Here is a 17,082-nt window from a genome sequence, read left to right on the forward strand (position 1 = left end):
AGAATGGAAATGTTGGACTGAAGGGTCTGTTTCCATGCTGTATGACATTATGACACTATGAAGAATAAAGAAGTGTGCTGTATACTATTCTAATCTACAGAGACTGCAGAACTATGGGAAGAACTGAAAACAAAAGTGGGGGGGGGGGGGGGGGGGGGTAGGGGGCAGTCACTTTGATAGCACTGCAGTATAGGTTCCCCAGTAGTCAGATTGAAGAACAAATATGCAAGGGGATTGCAGATAGCTGCAAGAATAATAGGGTTGTAATAGTAGGCGATTTCAACTTTCCTAACATTGACTAGGACTGCCATAGTGTTAAGGGCTTGGATAAAAATAAAATTAAGTGCGTTCAAGAAGAATTGCGCATGAAGCAGGAATATGGCCCCACTACAGAAGGGGCCAAACTTCCCCTGCCTTATTTCCCAAGAGAAGATCAAGTGACAAGTGTTAGAGGGGGAGCACTTTGATCATAATTCCATTGGTTTTAAAACAGCTATAGAAAAGGATAGGTCTGGTCCACAGTGAAAGGTCCAAATTGAGGCAAGGCCAATTTCAATGGTGTTAGACAGGTACTTGCAAAAAGTTTTGGGGGAAGCTGTTTGCAGGCAAAAAGATATCTGGTAAATGGGAGGCTGTCAAAGGTGAGGTAGAGGGCCAGCCTGTTCATGTTTGAGTGAAGGGTAGGGAACCCTGGATGACTAGAGTTATTGAAGCCTTGGTCAAGAAAAAGGAGGCATATGACATATATAGGCAGCTAGGATCAACTGAATTCCCTGAGAAGTACAGAGGGTGTCACAATACACTCTTGAGAAATCAGGAGAGCTAAAAGGGGATACAAGATGGCTTTGACAGATAAAGTAAAAGGAGAACTAAAGAGATTCCCCAAGTACATGAAGGGCAAAAAGAGTAATTAGGGAGGGAATAGGGTCTTTTAAAGATCAACAAGATCATCCATATGAAGAGCCACAAGAGATGCACGAGATCCTAAATGAATTTCTCATCAGTATTTACCATGGAGAAAAGCATGGATGCTAGGGAACTTAGGAAAGCAAATAGTGATGTCTTGAATACAGTCCAAATTACAGAAGAGGTGCTGCTGGGAGTCTTAAAACACATTAAGGTAGTTAAATCCCCAGGATGTAATGGTGTATCCCAGGGCTTTGTGGGAGGCTAGGAAGGAAATTGCGGGGCCCCTAGGGGAGATATTTGTATCATCGACAGCCATGAGTGAAGTGCCTAAAGATTGGAGGGTGACTAATGGTGCACCATTATTTAATAAAGGCTGCAGGGAAATGCCTGGGAACTAGACCAGCAAAGCTCATGTCTGAGGTGGGTAAGTTGTGCTAAAGGAGATTCTGAGACACAGGGTCTACAAGCAATTGGAGGCGCAAGGATTCATTTGGGACTGGCACATGGCTTTGTGCATGGGAAATCATGTCTTACTGATTTAGTTGATCTTTTTGAAGGGGTGACCAAGAAAGTAGATAGGACAGTGCAGTAGACATAGTCTACATGGACTTCAGCAAGACTTTGACAAAGTAACACATGGTAGGTTGTTGAGTAAGGTTAAATCTCATGGGGTCTAGGGAGATCTAGCCAACTGGATACAAAATTGCTTTGATGGTAGAAGATGGTGAAGGTAGAAGGTTGTTTTTCAGACTGGAGGTCTGTGACAGCTGTGTGCCACCGGATCAGTGCTGGATCCACTGTTTTTGCCATTTATATGAATAATTTGATGAGAATTTAAAAAGCATGTTAAGTTTGCAGATGACACAAAGATTGGTGGTATATAATGGACAGCAAAGCTCATCTGGGAATGCAGTGAGATCCTGATCAATTAGGCCTGTGGGCACAGGAATAGCAGACAAAGTTTAGATAAATGCAATGCATTTTGGTGGTGGGTCCAACCAGGGCAGAACTTACACAGTCGATGGTAGGGTCCTGGGGAGTATTACAGAACAAAGATTTAGGGATACAGGTTCATAGCTCCTCAAAACTGGAATCACAGGTAGACACAGGTGATGAAAAATGCTTTTGGCTTGCTTGCTTTCATTGGTCAGCGCACTGAGTGTAGGAGTTGGGACATCTTGTTGCAGCTGTACAAGATGTTGGTGAGGCCACATTTGGAGAATTGCATGCAGATCTTGTTGCCCTACTATAGAAAGGATATTATTAAACCAGCAAGAGTGCACACAAGATTTACTAGGATGCCACCTGGGCTAGAAGATTTCAGTTATAAGGGGATGTGCAGGAGACGGAGGGGTGACCTTATTGAGGTCTATGAAATCATAGGAGGCATAGATATGGTAGATAGCCAACAGCACTTTTTCCCCATGGTGGGTGGGTTGGGGGGGAGGGGGGATCTAAAAAACTAGATAAAAAGGATCCAGAGGGACATATTTTTCACACAGAGGGTGAAGTTTGTCTGGAACAGTCAGTTAGAGGTAGTGGTGGAAAACAGTACAATTCCTTCATTTAAGAAACATTGATACAGAACATGAATGGGATAGGTATGGACCAAACTCAAGCAAATGGGACTAGTTTAATTGTGAAAACTGGTGGGCATGGGCAAGTTAGGCCAAAGGGCCTGTTTCCATGCTGTAGACCTCTACGACTAAGTGATTAAATGCTTAGGGAAAGGTTATCCGATGTTTCATTGTTTACTTTATTTCCGTTTGCTACATTAACAGAGACAGCAACGTACAATCAACTGTGCTTTAAAATATACTGTCTCAGTGAAAATACATACTTCCCTTCACACACTCAATAAGGAGACAGTGATTAGATTATTGGATACTATACCTGTTATGAATTCTTAGAACGAGATTAGGATCATCTATAATCCCAGGATTTTCTGCAAATTGCTGATAGGTAACAAGATGTTGTAAGAATTTCTCTGCAAAAGAATACAAAATACCACTTAAGCGTTTTGATCTTAAATGATCCTTGTCCCTTCAATAGCCGATCAATAAAGTATAGTCGATTTTGAGTACATTACAGAAAAACTAATGATTTGCTGCCTTCTGCTCTCCTTTGTCAAGAGGAGTTGAATAATGCTACTTTTATCCAGTCACTTGCAAGTTCACATTTGTCTGGACCACAAAACATGATCCTATACTTCAGCTGATCTTTATAAGCTGTTCAAAAAGATTTGATTTAATTTTTCCTTTTAATGTTGTTTCTGGCTTTCTCCCTCAATGGGAGGAGTACCCAGACTACACCAAGTGCTTCCCCACATCAAAATGGCTGAAATTGGAAAAATACTTCTCTATACAAATTTGAAAAATATGGACAAAGGAGATAGGAAAAGACTACCCAAATGAGGATAGGATCGACAACAAGAGGGCACAGAATTAAGATGATCGGCAAAGAAGCAATGGCAGCATGAAGAAAAATGTTGTTACAAAGCAAGTCATTAAGACCTGCAATGCACTGCCTGAGTCGGGGTAATGGCAGGATTAGTCGAGGCACTCAATAGGGAATCGGAATATCTGAGAAAGAAGAACATGCAGGGCTATGAAGTAAAGGTGGGCTATCTTGGTGAATGGATCCTTCGGAGAGCCAGAGGCAGAAGGCTGAATAGTTTCAGTACAGGAAGAAGCCATTCTGTAATCGAACTGTTCTGTTACCCTGGGAAATCCTATCATTACATTGCCCAAAGTACATTTCTTCAATTTCACTAAACTTAATTTCTTTTTGGTTTTAAATTTTAGTTAAATTAGACATTGACTTATGATTCACGTAATAAAGGAAAAAAATTCAAATCATAATTATTCAATTACTAAGGTAGCTGTTTAAAAGAAACTTGGTTTGACACCTACATCAGTTAAAACAGATGCAGAGTTGGATATTATTGATTGCTTCACATAGTTTCATAATCATGAGCAATCTTTTGATGCTAAAAATCAACACACACACAAATGTTGCAAATGTTATGTCCAAGCTGACCATAGGACAACAGCAAATCAAAATGTGAGCTGACCAAGCCAGAGTCTTTAGTATACTGATCTCCACATTACCCAGGACGCGCTACTAATCTAGGCAGGATTAAAAAGTCCAACAGTTTCCACATTTCTTAGCAGGGCAAGGTTGGCAACTCTGTGTCAATTCCATCACCATAAGCTACGTCAATGATGTCAGCATTGGCTATTCATTGGATGACTGATGGGCCTATCACCCAAAGTCCTTCTGCATGCTCAATAAGTCCCTGGACACAGCATCTTCCATGTCCATAGCTCTGCCACAAGAACACCTGCAAGCAACATATGAAGCTGAAGTTGGAAGTTGGTAGCTGGTAGTTGAATCGCTGATAGCCGGTGATCTCTATAGGCTAACTGTTTGGAGAGGCATTGTAAGAGACAAGTAGAAGCTAAACGTTCAGCTGGAAAGAAGGGGGCCTAGAGAAAAAGGCCAGCAAGTTCTGTACACTCTCAGTCCACGGTCTTCCTCTGCAGCAAATATTGCAGAGGCTGCCATGCCAGAGTTGAGGTCTTGAAGCACATCAGATGATGTTTAAAAGAGTTGACCACCATCTTATGAAACAGAATGCAGTGACTCACTAGTGTAGGAAACATTTCAAGACAAGGGCCTGGACGTATCCAAATGCAATAAGTCTCAAATATCAAATGGGAGTTAGTGGTCCCAAGATGGATTTTTGAGTTGTCTAGCCATAGTACTAACTCTACCAGTGGCAGGTCTAAGAAATCCTGAATGGGAATAAATTTTTAAAATAAAATCACAAAACAACATAATAAATTAACAAAATATGCCATGCTTATAAACACATGAAATCCGATCTGTCCAATTACCAACCCAGTCGATTCTCAATTGTTAAAGTGGTGCAGAGTGCCATTGACAATGTTATCAAGAAACACTTCCGCAGTAATAACCAGCCCAATACTTAGTCTAGGTTCCAGGATAGCTCAGCTCCTGACCATTAAAACAGCTTTAGGCCAAACTTTAGCTGAGATGACTGACAAACCACAACTATCATCCTATGTGCCAGGTGCGACTCCAAACAGCAAAGAGTTAGCCCACAATAAGTGTTGATTCCAGTTCACTTTCACCTCACCTCTGGAATTCAAAATATCTGAGTTCCAAGTTTGATAAGAGTGACTGCCCGCAATCATACCAGCAAGAAGTCAAAGTGAAATGAAGGGAAGAAAAAAGACAGACAGAAAGAAAGAAACTAATTAAGGGAATAAAACACCAACTACAAATGGTAATTTTGGGCAAAAGAGGAGTGGGAAAGGTTTAAAACAGTAATCCAACTGTTCAGGAGAAATAAACTTTCCACAAAAAGTAAAGGAAAATAGCAAATAATAAAGCACTAATGGTGCATAAAAATACAAGGACAATATTGAAACTGAAAAATAAGGTATTGTTTAAGTACAGTGCTTTTTATTCACTCATAGGATTTTGATGTCACTGGCTGGGCAGCATTTATTGCCTGGTCCTAGTTATCTTTGAGGTGGTGGTGGTGAACTGCCAATCTAAACCACTGCAGTCCACATGCTATAGGTTGACTCACAATGCTCTTAAGGAGGGGATTCCAGGATATTGACCCAGCAACGGTGAAGTAATGGTGGGCATATTTCCAAGTCAAATGACGATGGCTTGGAGGGGAACTTGTTGGTGGTGATTTTCCCATGTATCTGATGCCCTTGTCCATCCAAATGGAAGTGATTGTAGGTTTGGAAGGTGCTGTCTAAGGATCTTTGGTGGATTTCTGCAGTGCATCATGTCAACAATACACACTGCTGCAACAGAGCACTGGAGGAGGACAGGGATATTTGTGAAGCCTCCCCTTGCAGCAAGTTGCTTAATTGTCCACTACCATTCACGACTAGATGTGGCAGGACTACAGAGCCTACATCTGACCCGTTGGTTCCAGGCGTGCTTAAGCTCTGTCTATTACTTACTACTTCTGCTGTTTGACATGCAAGTAGCCCTGTTTGTTAGCTTCACCAGGCAGACACCTCATTTTTGGGTGTGCCTGGTGCTGCTCCTGGCATGCCTTTCCTCACTCCCCATTGAATCAGCTTGATCAAGTTTGTGTAAAGGTTGGGAGCTCAGAGTCATAGAGATATACAGCCCAGAAACAGACCCTAAGGTCCAACCCGCCCATGCCGACCAGTTATCCCAACCCAATTTAGTCCCACCTGCCAGCACCCGCCCCATATCCCTCCAAACCCTTCCTATTCATATACCATCCAAATGCCTCTTAAAATGTTGCAATTGTACCAGCCTCCACCACTTCCTCTGGCAGCTCATTCCATGCACGCACCACCCTCTCCGTGAAAAAGGTTGCTCCTTAGGTATCTTTTATATCTTTCCCCTCTCACCCTAAACCTATGCCCTCTAGTTCTGGACTCCCCCACCCCATGGAAAAGACTTTGTCTATTTATCCTATCCATGCTCCTCAATTTTATAAACCTCCATAAAGGTGACCCCCTCAGCCTCCGACACTCCAGGGAAAAACAGCCCCAGCCTGTTCAACCTCTCTTTATAGCTCAAATCCTCCAATCCTGGCAACATCCTTGTAAATCTTTTCTCAACTCTTTCAAGTTTCCCAACATCCGATAGGAAGGAGACCAGAATTGCACGCAATATTCCAACGGTGGCCTAACCAATGTCCTGTACAGCCGCAACATGACCTCCCAACTCCTGTACTCGATACTCTGACCGATAAAGGAAAGCATACCAAACACCACGTGCCAACTGCCGTAGTTGTGGCTATGCTCGCTGAGCTGAGAAGTTGATATGCAGACATTTTGACCCCTGTCTAAGGTGACATATTCAGTGCTGCAAATCAACTTCCCAGCCTGGCGAACAGACCCACAGCCACAGCAATCAGGTTGATCCCTGCTTATGATGGTAATGGTTGAGTGGGTATATGCCAGTCCATAAAGTTGCAAATTATTCTCAATGTGAAGATGGGAGTTCATCTCCACAAGGTCTTTATGGTAAGTCACTCTTATAGTGGACGGATGCATCTACAGCCAGCAGATTAGTAAGGATGTGGCCAAGTATGTTTTTTCCCCTCACTGGTTCCCTCACCACCTACCACAGACCCAGACAGCTATTTTCTTCAGGACCCAACCACTTCAATCAGCAATGCTGTTGCCAAGCTGCTCTTGGTGAGACACATGGAAATCCCCCACCCAGAGAACATTTTGCTCCCTTGCCACACTCAGTACTTCTCTGAATATTGTTCAATATGGTAGAGTACTGACTCATTAGCTGAACGAGGGCTTTTTGTTTGCCCATGTTTAACCTGAAGTCGTGACACTTCGTGAAATCATGAGCCAATGTTGAGGACTCTCAGGGCAACTCCCTCCTAAATGTACACCACTGTGCTGCCACATCTGCTGTGTCTGCCTTACTGGTGGGACAGAACATACCCAGGGACGAGGGTATTGATTCTGGGACATTGTCAGTTATATTTACATGAGTTTCACTACATCATGCTGTTGCTTGACCAGTGTCTGAGACAAGTAATACTATTTTGGCACTAGCCCCCAAGCATTAGTAAGGAGGACTTTGAAGGGTTGACAAGGCTATTCTGGTTGCCTTTTCTGATGCCTAGGTAGATGCCAAGTAGTCCATCTGGTTTCATTTTTAGGTTAAGACCTCATAGCAATTATTGCAACTGAGAAGTTTGTTAGGCCATTTCAGAAGGCAGTGGAGAGTCAACCATATTGGGGTAGGTCTGGAGTCACATATAGGACAGACCAGGTGAGGATGGCAGATTTCCTTCCTTGAAGGACATCAGTAAGTCAGATGGGGTTTTCCGACAATGGTATCAAGATCACCAGTATGTTTAAATTCAAACCAAGGTCCACAGTCGAAGGAGAAGTTAACAAAATAAATTGTAGAAGTTATAGAAAATGTACATGAAGCAATTGATAAAGCAATCAAGGAATGGAAACAATTCCACAGACATAAATAAAAGAATCATGCTCTGAATAGGGCTACTAAGTGTGCACAACATAACTTAAGAGGCAATAACAGTAAAGTAACAAATACTGAATTTTACTTTCACGATTGTTTGCTATGGAAGTCAACAAGGCTCCTTTCAAGCCTGCACCCTCCAACACCTTGAAGGGCAAGAGCAACAGGTATATTGGAATACTATTACCTTCATGTTCAAGGAAATCACAGGACAAAAACAAAAACAATGAAGAACTCTATAACCAAGAGGCATAATTTATAAACAAAATCAGATGAGATTAGACCCTTAGTACACATGGATTACAAAAATAAAAACAGTGCCAGAGAATTGGTAGAGCATTAATGAGAATTTCTATATTTAGAAAGGGACAAGTCTAGAAAATTAAACTCCATTTAGCTTACTTTTTCTGATAGACAAAATAAATTAAATCTTTACTTAAAAGTGCAACAGAAAAAAAAAACAAGAAACTAAAATTACAAAAGTATAAATTTCAAGCATTAGTTCAGACATGTGGAGCAAAAACACTGGTGACCAATGGAGCTAACAGTTTATTTCAGTGCTGTAAACATACAATTAATCATGATAACAAAGGTCATGAAAACACCTTCCTCTGAAATTTTAGCAGTAAGTGAAAATACAAAATGTAATTTAAAAATCTAAGTCTTGATAATTTTTCTTAACTTGGAATTGCTAACTTTTGTCTTACCTTTCGATATCTCAGTATTTTCGCTGAGACCTCCACAAAGTGAGAAGTCGAGATCTTGCAGGTCAGCTGCTGAATCAGAAAGGCATTCAGTGCCACTATCCATTGCTGCACTTCCTACTGACTGTGGTGACTGAGAACCAGAGCATGTCTCTGATTCAGTCCACCGTTTAGAATTGCTGTCAAACTCACTGCAAAAAAAAAGATCTATAATTTTCATAGCCAGTGTTGCAGTAATTAATGGACATGTCTGCATCTATGACACAACTATGCATCTTGGCAAGATTACTATCTAGGATTTCCACACTTAACACATGGTAGTAATAGGTCACCAGAAGCTTAAAGAGACTTAAGACCTTTACAGGGCAAATATGGTTTAACAATGTGGCCTTGCTAGTACCATCCACGTTAAAATAACAATTTCCTGTAGTATATTGCTGGTATCAGAATTGCAATTATGGATTACCATTATAATTGCCATCTTCCAGTGTGGATGAGCTAAATGTCCATGCACCCCAGTACAGGATGCCAATCAAGTTGGGGGAAGAGAAGGGGAACAGAAAGAATATGGTGGTAATAAGACTCAGAAGAGTGAGGGAGACTGATACTATTCATTGTACCAAATAGCCCAAACGGTGCTGATAATTGCATTGTCTACCTGGCCCATTGCCATGGTTGGGGATGTTTGTACTAAGTTGGAGAATAACATACAGTGAGAAGGGGTGAATAATATTAGATCAGTGAATGATGTGTGCCTGTCTCTCTGGTGGTGGTGGTGATAATGGCAAGAGGCATAGAATACCTATTTGCAAACTGATAACAAGTTGAGAGCAGAACATCAGTGGAAAGATAAGGCCAGAGAATGGCAGGAAGGGACACCAGGGCAGGGGAGGAAAGAGAAAAAAGCACACCAGTTGTCAAGACTACAACGATGAAAAATATCTAAAAGTTGTACAGCATTTGTAACAAACTTCATGAATTGATAATGCAGAATAATGTGAATAAATATAATCTGATAACCATTAACTTGGCTAGAGGATGAAGTAGTTTGGGACCTGAATGTTATGGAGCGTATGATATTAAAGAAGAATAGGTAACTCACTAAAGGTGGAATGGTAGCTTTCACAATCAATTACTGCAGTAGTCTGAGTTTGCCTTGGTTCAGGAGATCATCAACACATCTGTTTGGGTGGAGATAAAGAATAGTAGAGGAATTTCATCACTTGTGGGAGTGGTCTTCAGACCCAGAACAGTAATCATGACGCAAGATGAAATATATTAGAACTAACATTGGGTGTCTAACATGGACAGACAGCAATAATGAGGAGTGATTTTAATCTGCATATTAATAATCAGATTAGTAATAATATCTTGGATGAGGAGCTAAGAATGCTTTTCTGAAAGCTTCTTACAGCAGCATGCTCTGGGATCTACCAGCGAGCAAGTTATACAAGACTTGGATACAGGGCAATGCAGCAAGAGTTATTAGTCACATTAGAGTAAAGGCATCCAAGATGACAGCATGCAATATGACAGAATTTTTTATTTAGTTTGAAAGGGAGAAGAGTGGGTCTAAGATGAATATTCTAAACTTGGAAAATGGCAAATATATGGGCATGAACATTGAGCTGGCTAAAGTGAGCCAAGATGTTAGGCTTGATGATCAATCAGGAGAGAATCAGTGGCAGACATTTAACAGAATATTTAAGAATATTCAGAATAAGCATATTCCTACTATAAAGGAGGATTTCAAGGGAAGGTTAACTGAAGTAGATAAGGAGAGAGTCAAACATCAGAAAGAAACATATAATTGAGCAAAGTGGTAGGGAAGATGGTTGGTCAAAGAACAGAGAATGACTATAAGGTTAATCAAGGGCTAATAAATTAGAACATAAGAGAAAGCTGTGAGAAATATTAAAAATGATACTAAGAGTTTCCAGAGGTATTTAACAAAGTTAATTGAGTGCTGATCCACTACAGGAAAGAATGGAGAGTTCATAGTAAATAATAAAGAAATAGCGAGTATGGTGAATAAATATTTTGCTTGTCTTCTCTATAGAGGATACAACAAATATCCCTGCATACCTGCAAATCTGTATGTTTAGAGGAGGAAAGAAACTTAATGAAATTGTAATTGCAAAAGAAGTGGTACTGAGCAAACCAATGGAGCTGCAGACTGATAAATCACTGGCTCCTGACCTCATCATAACGGTCTTAAAATAAGTGCCAAGTGAGGTCGTATGCGCATCGGTGTTAACTTTCCAAATTTTGTTAAATTCTGGAGAGGTTCGCTCAATTCAAAAAGGTAAGGCAGACAACAAGAAACTAGATTAGTTAAAAACCGAAAGAAGTGCAGATGCTATAAATCAAAATAAAAACAGAAATTGCTGGAAAACCTCAGCAGGTCTGGCAGCATCCATGAAGAGAAATAAGAGTTAACATTTACATCTGATGACCTGTCCTCAGAACTGATGGTAGCTACAATTGGTTCTGTGGAAGTGACACCGGACCAAAAACGTTAACTCTGATTTCTCCTTTCAGATGTTGCCAGACCTGTTGCATTGGATTAGTTAGCCAGACATCTGCTGGAATTCTTTACTGGAAAGCTGCTAGAATTGATCATTAAAAGGTCATAACATTATGAAAGTGTGTTGTGAAGATGACATAACAAGAATGCAGATCAACACATATGGGTTACATTAATAAGCAAAGACCTGGCAGATGGAAAATATAGGAAAATGTGAAGTTACTCACTTTGACAGGAAGAATGAAAATAGGGTATTACTTAATTAGAGAATGACTGCAAACTACCAAAACATACAGGGACCTAGTTGTTGTAGTACCGGAAATTCTGAGTTAGAGACAAAAAGAAAACTGCAGATGCTGGAATCCAAGGAAGGCAAGCAGGAGGCTGGAAGAACATAGGTAAGCATCAGAAGGTGAAGTCGTCGATGTTTCAGGTGTAACCCTTTTTCACGACTGGGGGTGAATGTAAAGGGAGCTGCAGATAAAGGGGGTGGCGGAGGCAGGGCGATAGGTGAAAACAGGCACCTAATCAAAGGGAGCAATAAATCCAGTAAGTGTCTGGGAGGGGCTGGGAAGTGAAATTGGAGAACTCAACATTGAGTCTTCCAGGCTGTAGGCTGCCCAGGCGGAAGATAAAGGTGCTGTTCCTCCAATTTGTGGTTTGGTTCGTTGTGGCAATGGAGGTGCCAAGGATGGTCATATCAGAAAAGAAGTGGGAAGGGGAATTAAAATGGGCAATGACTGGAAAGTCCAGTTGGCCCCCGCGGGCCCGGCTTAGATGCTCAGTGAACCATCCCCCAAATTTACATTTGGTCTCCCCGATGTAGAGAAGACCACATTGGCAGCACCTGATGCAGTAAAGGCAGGTGAACGTCTCTCATCTGGAAGGACTGTTTGGGGCCCTGGATGGAGGTCAGGGGCGTGGTGTACTGGCAGGTTTTGCATCTTTTCAGTTGCAGGGGAAGGTGGGGAGAGTGGCGCAAACCAAGGACCGTCGAAGGGAACAGTCTTTGTGGAAAGCAGAGATGGGTGGGGAGGGAAAGATATTCTTGATGGTGGGGACTAGTTGGAATTGGCAGAAGTGTTTAAGGATGCTTTGAATGTTGAGACTGGTGAGGTGGTAGGTGAGCACAAGAAGGACTCGATCTCTATTGTATTTGGAAGGGGAAGGTTTAGAGCAGTGGAACAGGGAATGGAGGTGATACAATTGAGGGCTGTTTGGATGACAGAGTGGTGGAAAGCACCTTGTTCGAAATAGGTGGACATTTGGGATGCTTGGGAGTGGAATCGCTCTTTGTCCGAGCAGATGCAGTGGAGGCTGAGGAATTGGGAGAGCAGGATGGTGTTCTTGCAAGATATGGGTGGGAGATGGTGTAATCCAGGTAGTTATGAGTTTGTGGTAAACGTCCATCTGGAAACTGTCGCTGGAGATGGGAAATGGATAAGTTAAGAAAAGGGAGGGAGGTTTCCGAGATGGACCAAGTGAATTTGAGGGCAGCATGGAAGGTGTGTGTGAAAGTCAATGAACTGCTCCAGTTCAGCCTGGGTGCAGGGCGCTGTGCCAATGCAGTCATCGATGTAACGGCAGAAGAGTTGGGGCACAGTGCCTGCATAGGTACTAAAGAGGGACTGTTTGACACAGCCGATAAAGAGGCAGGCATAGCTGGGGCCCATCCAGGTGCCCATGGTCACCTCCTGGATTTGGAGGAAATGGGAGAAGTTAAAGGAAAAGTTATTAAGGGTGAGGACCAGTTTGGCAAGACAGAGGAGGGTATTGGTGTTGGGGCACTGGATAGTCTGTTGGAGAGGAAGAAGCTGATGGCCTGGAGGCCATCCTTGAAGAGTATGGACATGTATAAGGACTGCACGTCCATAGTGAAGATAAAGCACTGAGGGCCAGGGAACTGGAAGTGACTAAAGAGATGGAAGACATGGTTGGTGTTGCAGATAAAGTGCCTGTATCAAGGAGGAGAGGATAGACTCGAGGTAGGACAAGATGAGGTCGGTGGGGCAGGAGCACATGAAGACAAATGGGTCGGACGGGGTAGTTGTGCTAATGGATCTTGGGGAGCAGGTAGAACCAGGCAGTGCGGGGCTGTGGAACTGAGTTTGGAGGCAGTGGAGGGGAGATTACCGGAGGCAATGAGAGCAGAGACAGTACTGGCCATTTTGGCATGATGGATCATGGTGGTGTCATGGACAAAGGGGAGGTAGGATGTGGTGTCGGAAAGTTGGCATTAGGCCTCTATGACATAGAGGTCCATTTTCCAAACTACCACTGCCCTGCCTTTGTCAGTGAGTTTGATTGTGAACCAGAAGGTTGATGCAGAGATAGTGGAGCGCTGCATGTTCAGAGAGAGGTTGGAGTGGGCGAGGGGAGAGGAGAAATTGAGGCAGTCATGTCGCCAGTCAGCATTGAAGAGGTCTAGGGCAGATACAAGATGCTGAGTGCCTGGTTAGCATGGAGATACAGCATATAAGGAATTCTAGGGTTAAGATCTTTTATTGCAAGAGTAAATAAGTTATACCCCCGAGACCATATCCTGAATACTGTGCACAGTTTACTCTCATTTAAGAACTGAAACGCCTTTAGTGCATTTAAAAGGTAGTTTACTAAATTGATAGGGAAATGATTAGATTGTCTTAGGAGAACAGCTTGGATATGCTGGGCTTGTTTCACAAGTGAGGAGTGAATTGATTGAAGTTTGTAAGATCCTGAATAATCTTGAAAAGGAGAATATCAAAAGGATGTATACTCGTGTGGATTAGTCCAGAACTGATGAAAACTATTTTAAAATTAGCGGGTTTTTTTGCAGCAAGTTTTTTTTTCTCTCAAAAGGTTGTGCAACTTTGGAAATCTTTGCTTCAGAAAGCAGTGCTGGAAGGATCATTGAGTATTTTTAAAACAGAGGTTGATAAAGTTTTATTAGACAAGGGGATCAAAGGTTATCAGGGATGGGAATACGAAATTCAGAATATAAAATCAGCCATAATCTTATTGAATGCTATAGAATTAAAGTGCCAAATGCCCTACTTTTTCTCCAAATTTCTATGTTCATGCTTTCCAGCTTTAAGCACTGCAAAATATGCATTACTAGCAGACACCTTGTAGATGGCATTACAACAATCTTTGCAAAGATGAAGAACTGGGGAGATTCCCCACGGGCTGGAAAATTTCAAATTGAATGAATGAATGAGAGATTTTTGTTGAATGCTATAATGATTCTTAATCCAATGAAAATTGACACTTGTGAGCTGAGACATTATAATATTAATAAAATGCAAAAAAAAATGCCACCTGTCTGCTTACATGACATTTGAAATAAAAGGCTAAGTAATGTAACATCTAATCTCTTGCCATACTGGTCTCTAATTCATGCTACATCACTTTTCTTTTGTATGTTTTGGTTGTTGACCTATAAAATGACACATTAATCATCACCTTGCTAATTGCGGTCAATTGAATTGATCTTGGGTCTTCTGATTGCTCTCCTTCCCACCATCCACTCATGTCATCTTTCACTTCTCTTTTCAGATGCTTTGTACTTGTGATGTCTTCACCTATCCCACTAGCAATTAACTCTTGGTTCAACAATGATCATTTGAATTTTGTATTAGCTCTTTGCTTCTTCATTGTTATTTTTACAGTGCAAACAAGAAAATCTTGTGTTGTGAAGTACAACAAGCACATAAGCCAGAAAATCACATCTTATTCTTCAGGGAAAACTAAAAACTTCTAACACTGGCATCAGAATGAAGGCCACGACATGTCTCATCTAATCTCTTCATATATCTATCCTGTTCATGCAACATCAATTTTATTTCTACATTTTAGTTGTACAAATTGTGTGGACAGATTTAATTTCTTTATAAAATTTTCACTTACGTTCGTTACGTTATTCAATTCTGAGAGTACTAAGTTCTTCCCTTAATGGAGAATTCAAGATGGTGACCAAAAAAAATTTTTTTTTAAAACACAGATTATATTACTTTATTGGTTCAGTTTGTTATTTCTTCCTTCCAGAAGAAATTTTGCCATGTATGAATTGTAATGTTTTATTGGTATCTTCTCTAACCATTTTTGATTAGAGCATTAAGAAGGAAATTTGACATCATAGGACTGTAAAATTTGATTGCAGACATTGAGAAACAATCAGACCAACAGAAGCACACTACACTAATTGCTGGAATGTTAAACCGCCCCCAATCAGAAAAATAAGTGTCACAAGTCAAAAACGAGGAACACTGACATTAGATTCATAAAATATAACATCTAAACAAAGGTTTTAGATTAGACACCTATCTATGTAAATATAATGAAACTGGGAATATGTTTTGCATTCCTTTATTACCAGTCTCAAATATTTAATCATCCTAATCAAGGAGTAATCAAATCCCAGCAATTCTTTTAATTGAAAAAATGGATTATTAACAAGCATTCTCTATGGAAGCTGTTAAAGCCCAAAGACCATATATCTTTATTTAGACCACTTCATCTTAGCATTCCCAAACCACCCAGTCAAGGGAATCCTTACATACAATTGAAGGCAATATGGTACCTTTTAGGAAAATAGCGAGCAGCATCCTCGGGTGCCAAAACAGTCAGATCGTCCAAATAAATGTCATCAGGTCCCTGATGCTGACTTCGTTTCTGCAGACCTATCAAAATATACAGAATTATACTGCATATTAGAAACTACAAAGCTGCTAGATCAAACATCTTTCCACAGTTAAATTAGGTTAAAAAGCCCAAAACCCTGCAAAGGGAGGGGATGTCCACACTGCACCTCATAGTAAACAAAACAAAATCTCAGAATGATTACAATAAGAGGCCATTCATCTTTTTGTGTCCAATTAGGCTCTGTGCATCAGCAATCTATTTTCATTCATATAACTGTTAACTAAAGTAGAAGCCCAGCAATTCCAGGACAAATTATTGACATGGTTGGGAAACTGGTTGAGTAGGGACAATGGGTAGACATTCAAATTGGCAGAATGTTCCACAAAAATCTCTATCACGGCCTTCATTATTCAAGTTATTCAATAAGGACTTAGATAACAGCACAGAAAGTCATGAGGAGCATTGTAGCCAGTGTAGATATTGGTTAAAAATTACAAAGGGATATTAACACACTACGTGAATGGGGAAAGCTATGCAGATGGATGTCAATGCAGGCAAAGGTGAAGCTAAAAAAGGACTGAATAAAGATAGATCAGGGTACTTACAAGATGGTATGGGACTAGATTAACCTAGGTTATCTGGTCAGCATAGACAAGTTGGACCAAAGGGTCTGTTTATGTGCTTTCTATCTTTATGACCCTATGACTGATTAAGGACAAACCATTCAGGAGAGGGATTGAGAAATACTTCGACACAGAGTGGTAGAGGTTTGAACTCTTCCACAAAAGGCAGTTGATGCTAAAATTATTTATTAATTTTAAACTGGAAATAGATAATTTTTGTTAAGCAATGGTATTAAAGACCCCGATAGAGTTAGGCCATGCCAACTTCGATATCACTCAATGGCAGAACAAGCTCAAGTGGCTCAATGGCCTACTCCAGTCCCTAATTTCCCCATCCTTTCCACAGACCCATAGAAATTCTCCCGTTCCCCATGTTCGTACCCCTTTTCATCACACTTGGGCAGCGCATTTCAGTTCCTAAACTACTCACCATGTAACGACTTTTCACGTTGCCACTAAACTCTTCAATGACTTTCAAACACAAATTCCAGTCATCTGGTTCTTGACCTAACTGTCAGTAGGAACAGTTTCGGTCACATCTATCTGAAACCCTTAATTCTGGCCAAATCTTACATATTTTCTCAACTTCTCTGAAAACAGCATCAATTTTTTGAATTTATCCAATCCACACCTGAAGTTCCTCATTCCTAGAACT

General features: G+C 41.0%; 1 protein-coding gene across 3 annotated transcripts in view; it reads right to left on the minus strand.

Moving 5' to 3' along the window:
- lpin2 (lipin 2) overlaps positions 1-17,082 on the minus strand; it is a 126,889-nt gene that overhangs the window by 42,381 nt on the left and 67,426 nt on the right. For all 3 annotated transcript variants that reach the window (XM_087986478.1, XM_087986477.1, XM_087986480.1), the window contains exons 8-10: positions 15,743-15,842; positions 8,661-8,848; positions 2,803-2,896 (exon numbers count right to left, since the gene is read on the minus strand). In XM_087986478.1, coding sequence (XP_087842604.1) covers positions 2,803-2,896; positions 8,661-8,848; positions 15,743-15,842 — 382 coding nt within the window. The remainder of the gene's footprint in view (positions 1-2,802; positions 2,897-8,660; positions 8,849-15,742; positions 15,843-17,082) is intronic.

Source organism: Chiloscyllium plagiosum, unplaced genomic scaffold (assembly GCF_037043375.1).
Source record: "Chiloscyllium plagiosum isolate Xiang-an unplaced genomic scaffold, Cpla_swu_hap1 HiC_scaffold_4, whole genome shotgun sequence".
Lineage (NCBI taxonomy): Eukaryota > Metazoa > Chordata > Chondrichthyes > Orectolobiformes > Hemiscylliidae > Chiloscyllium > Chiloscyllium plagiosum.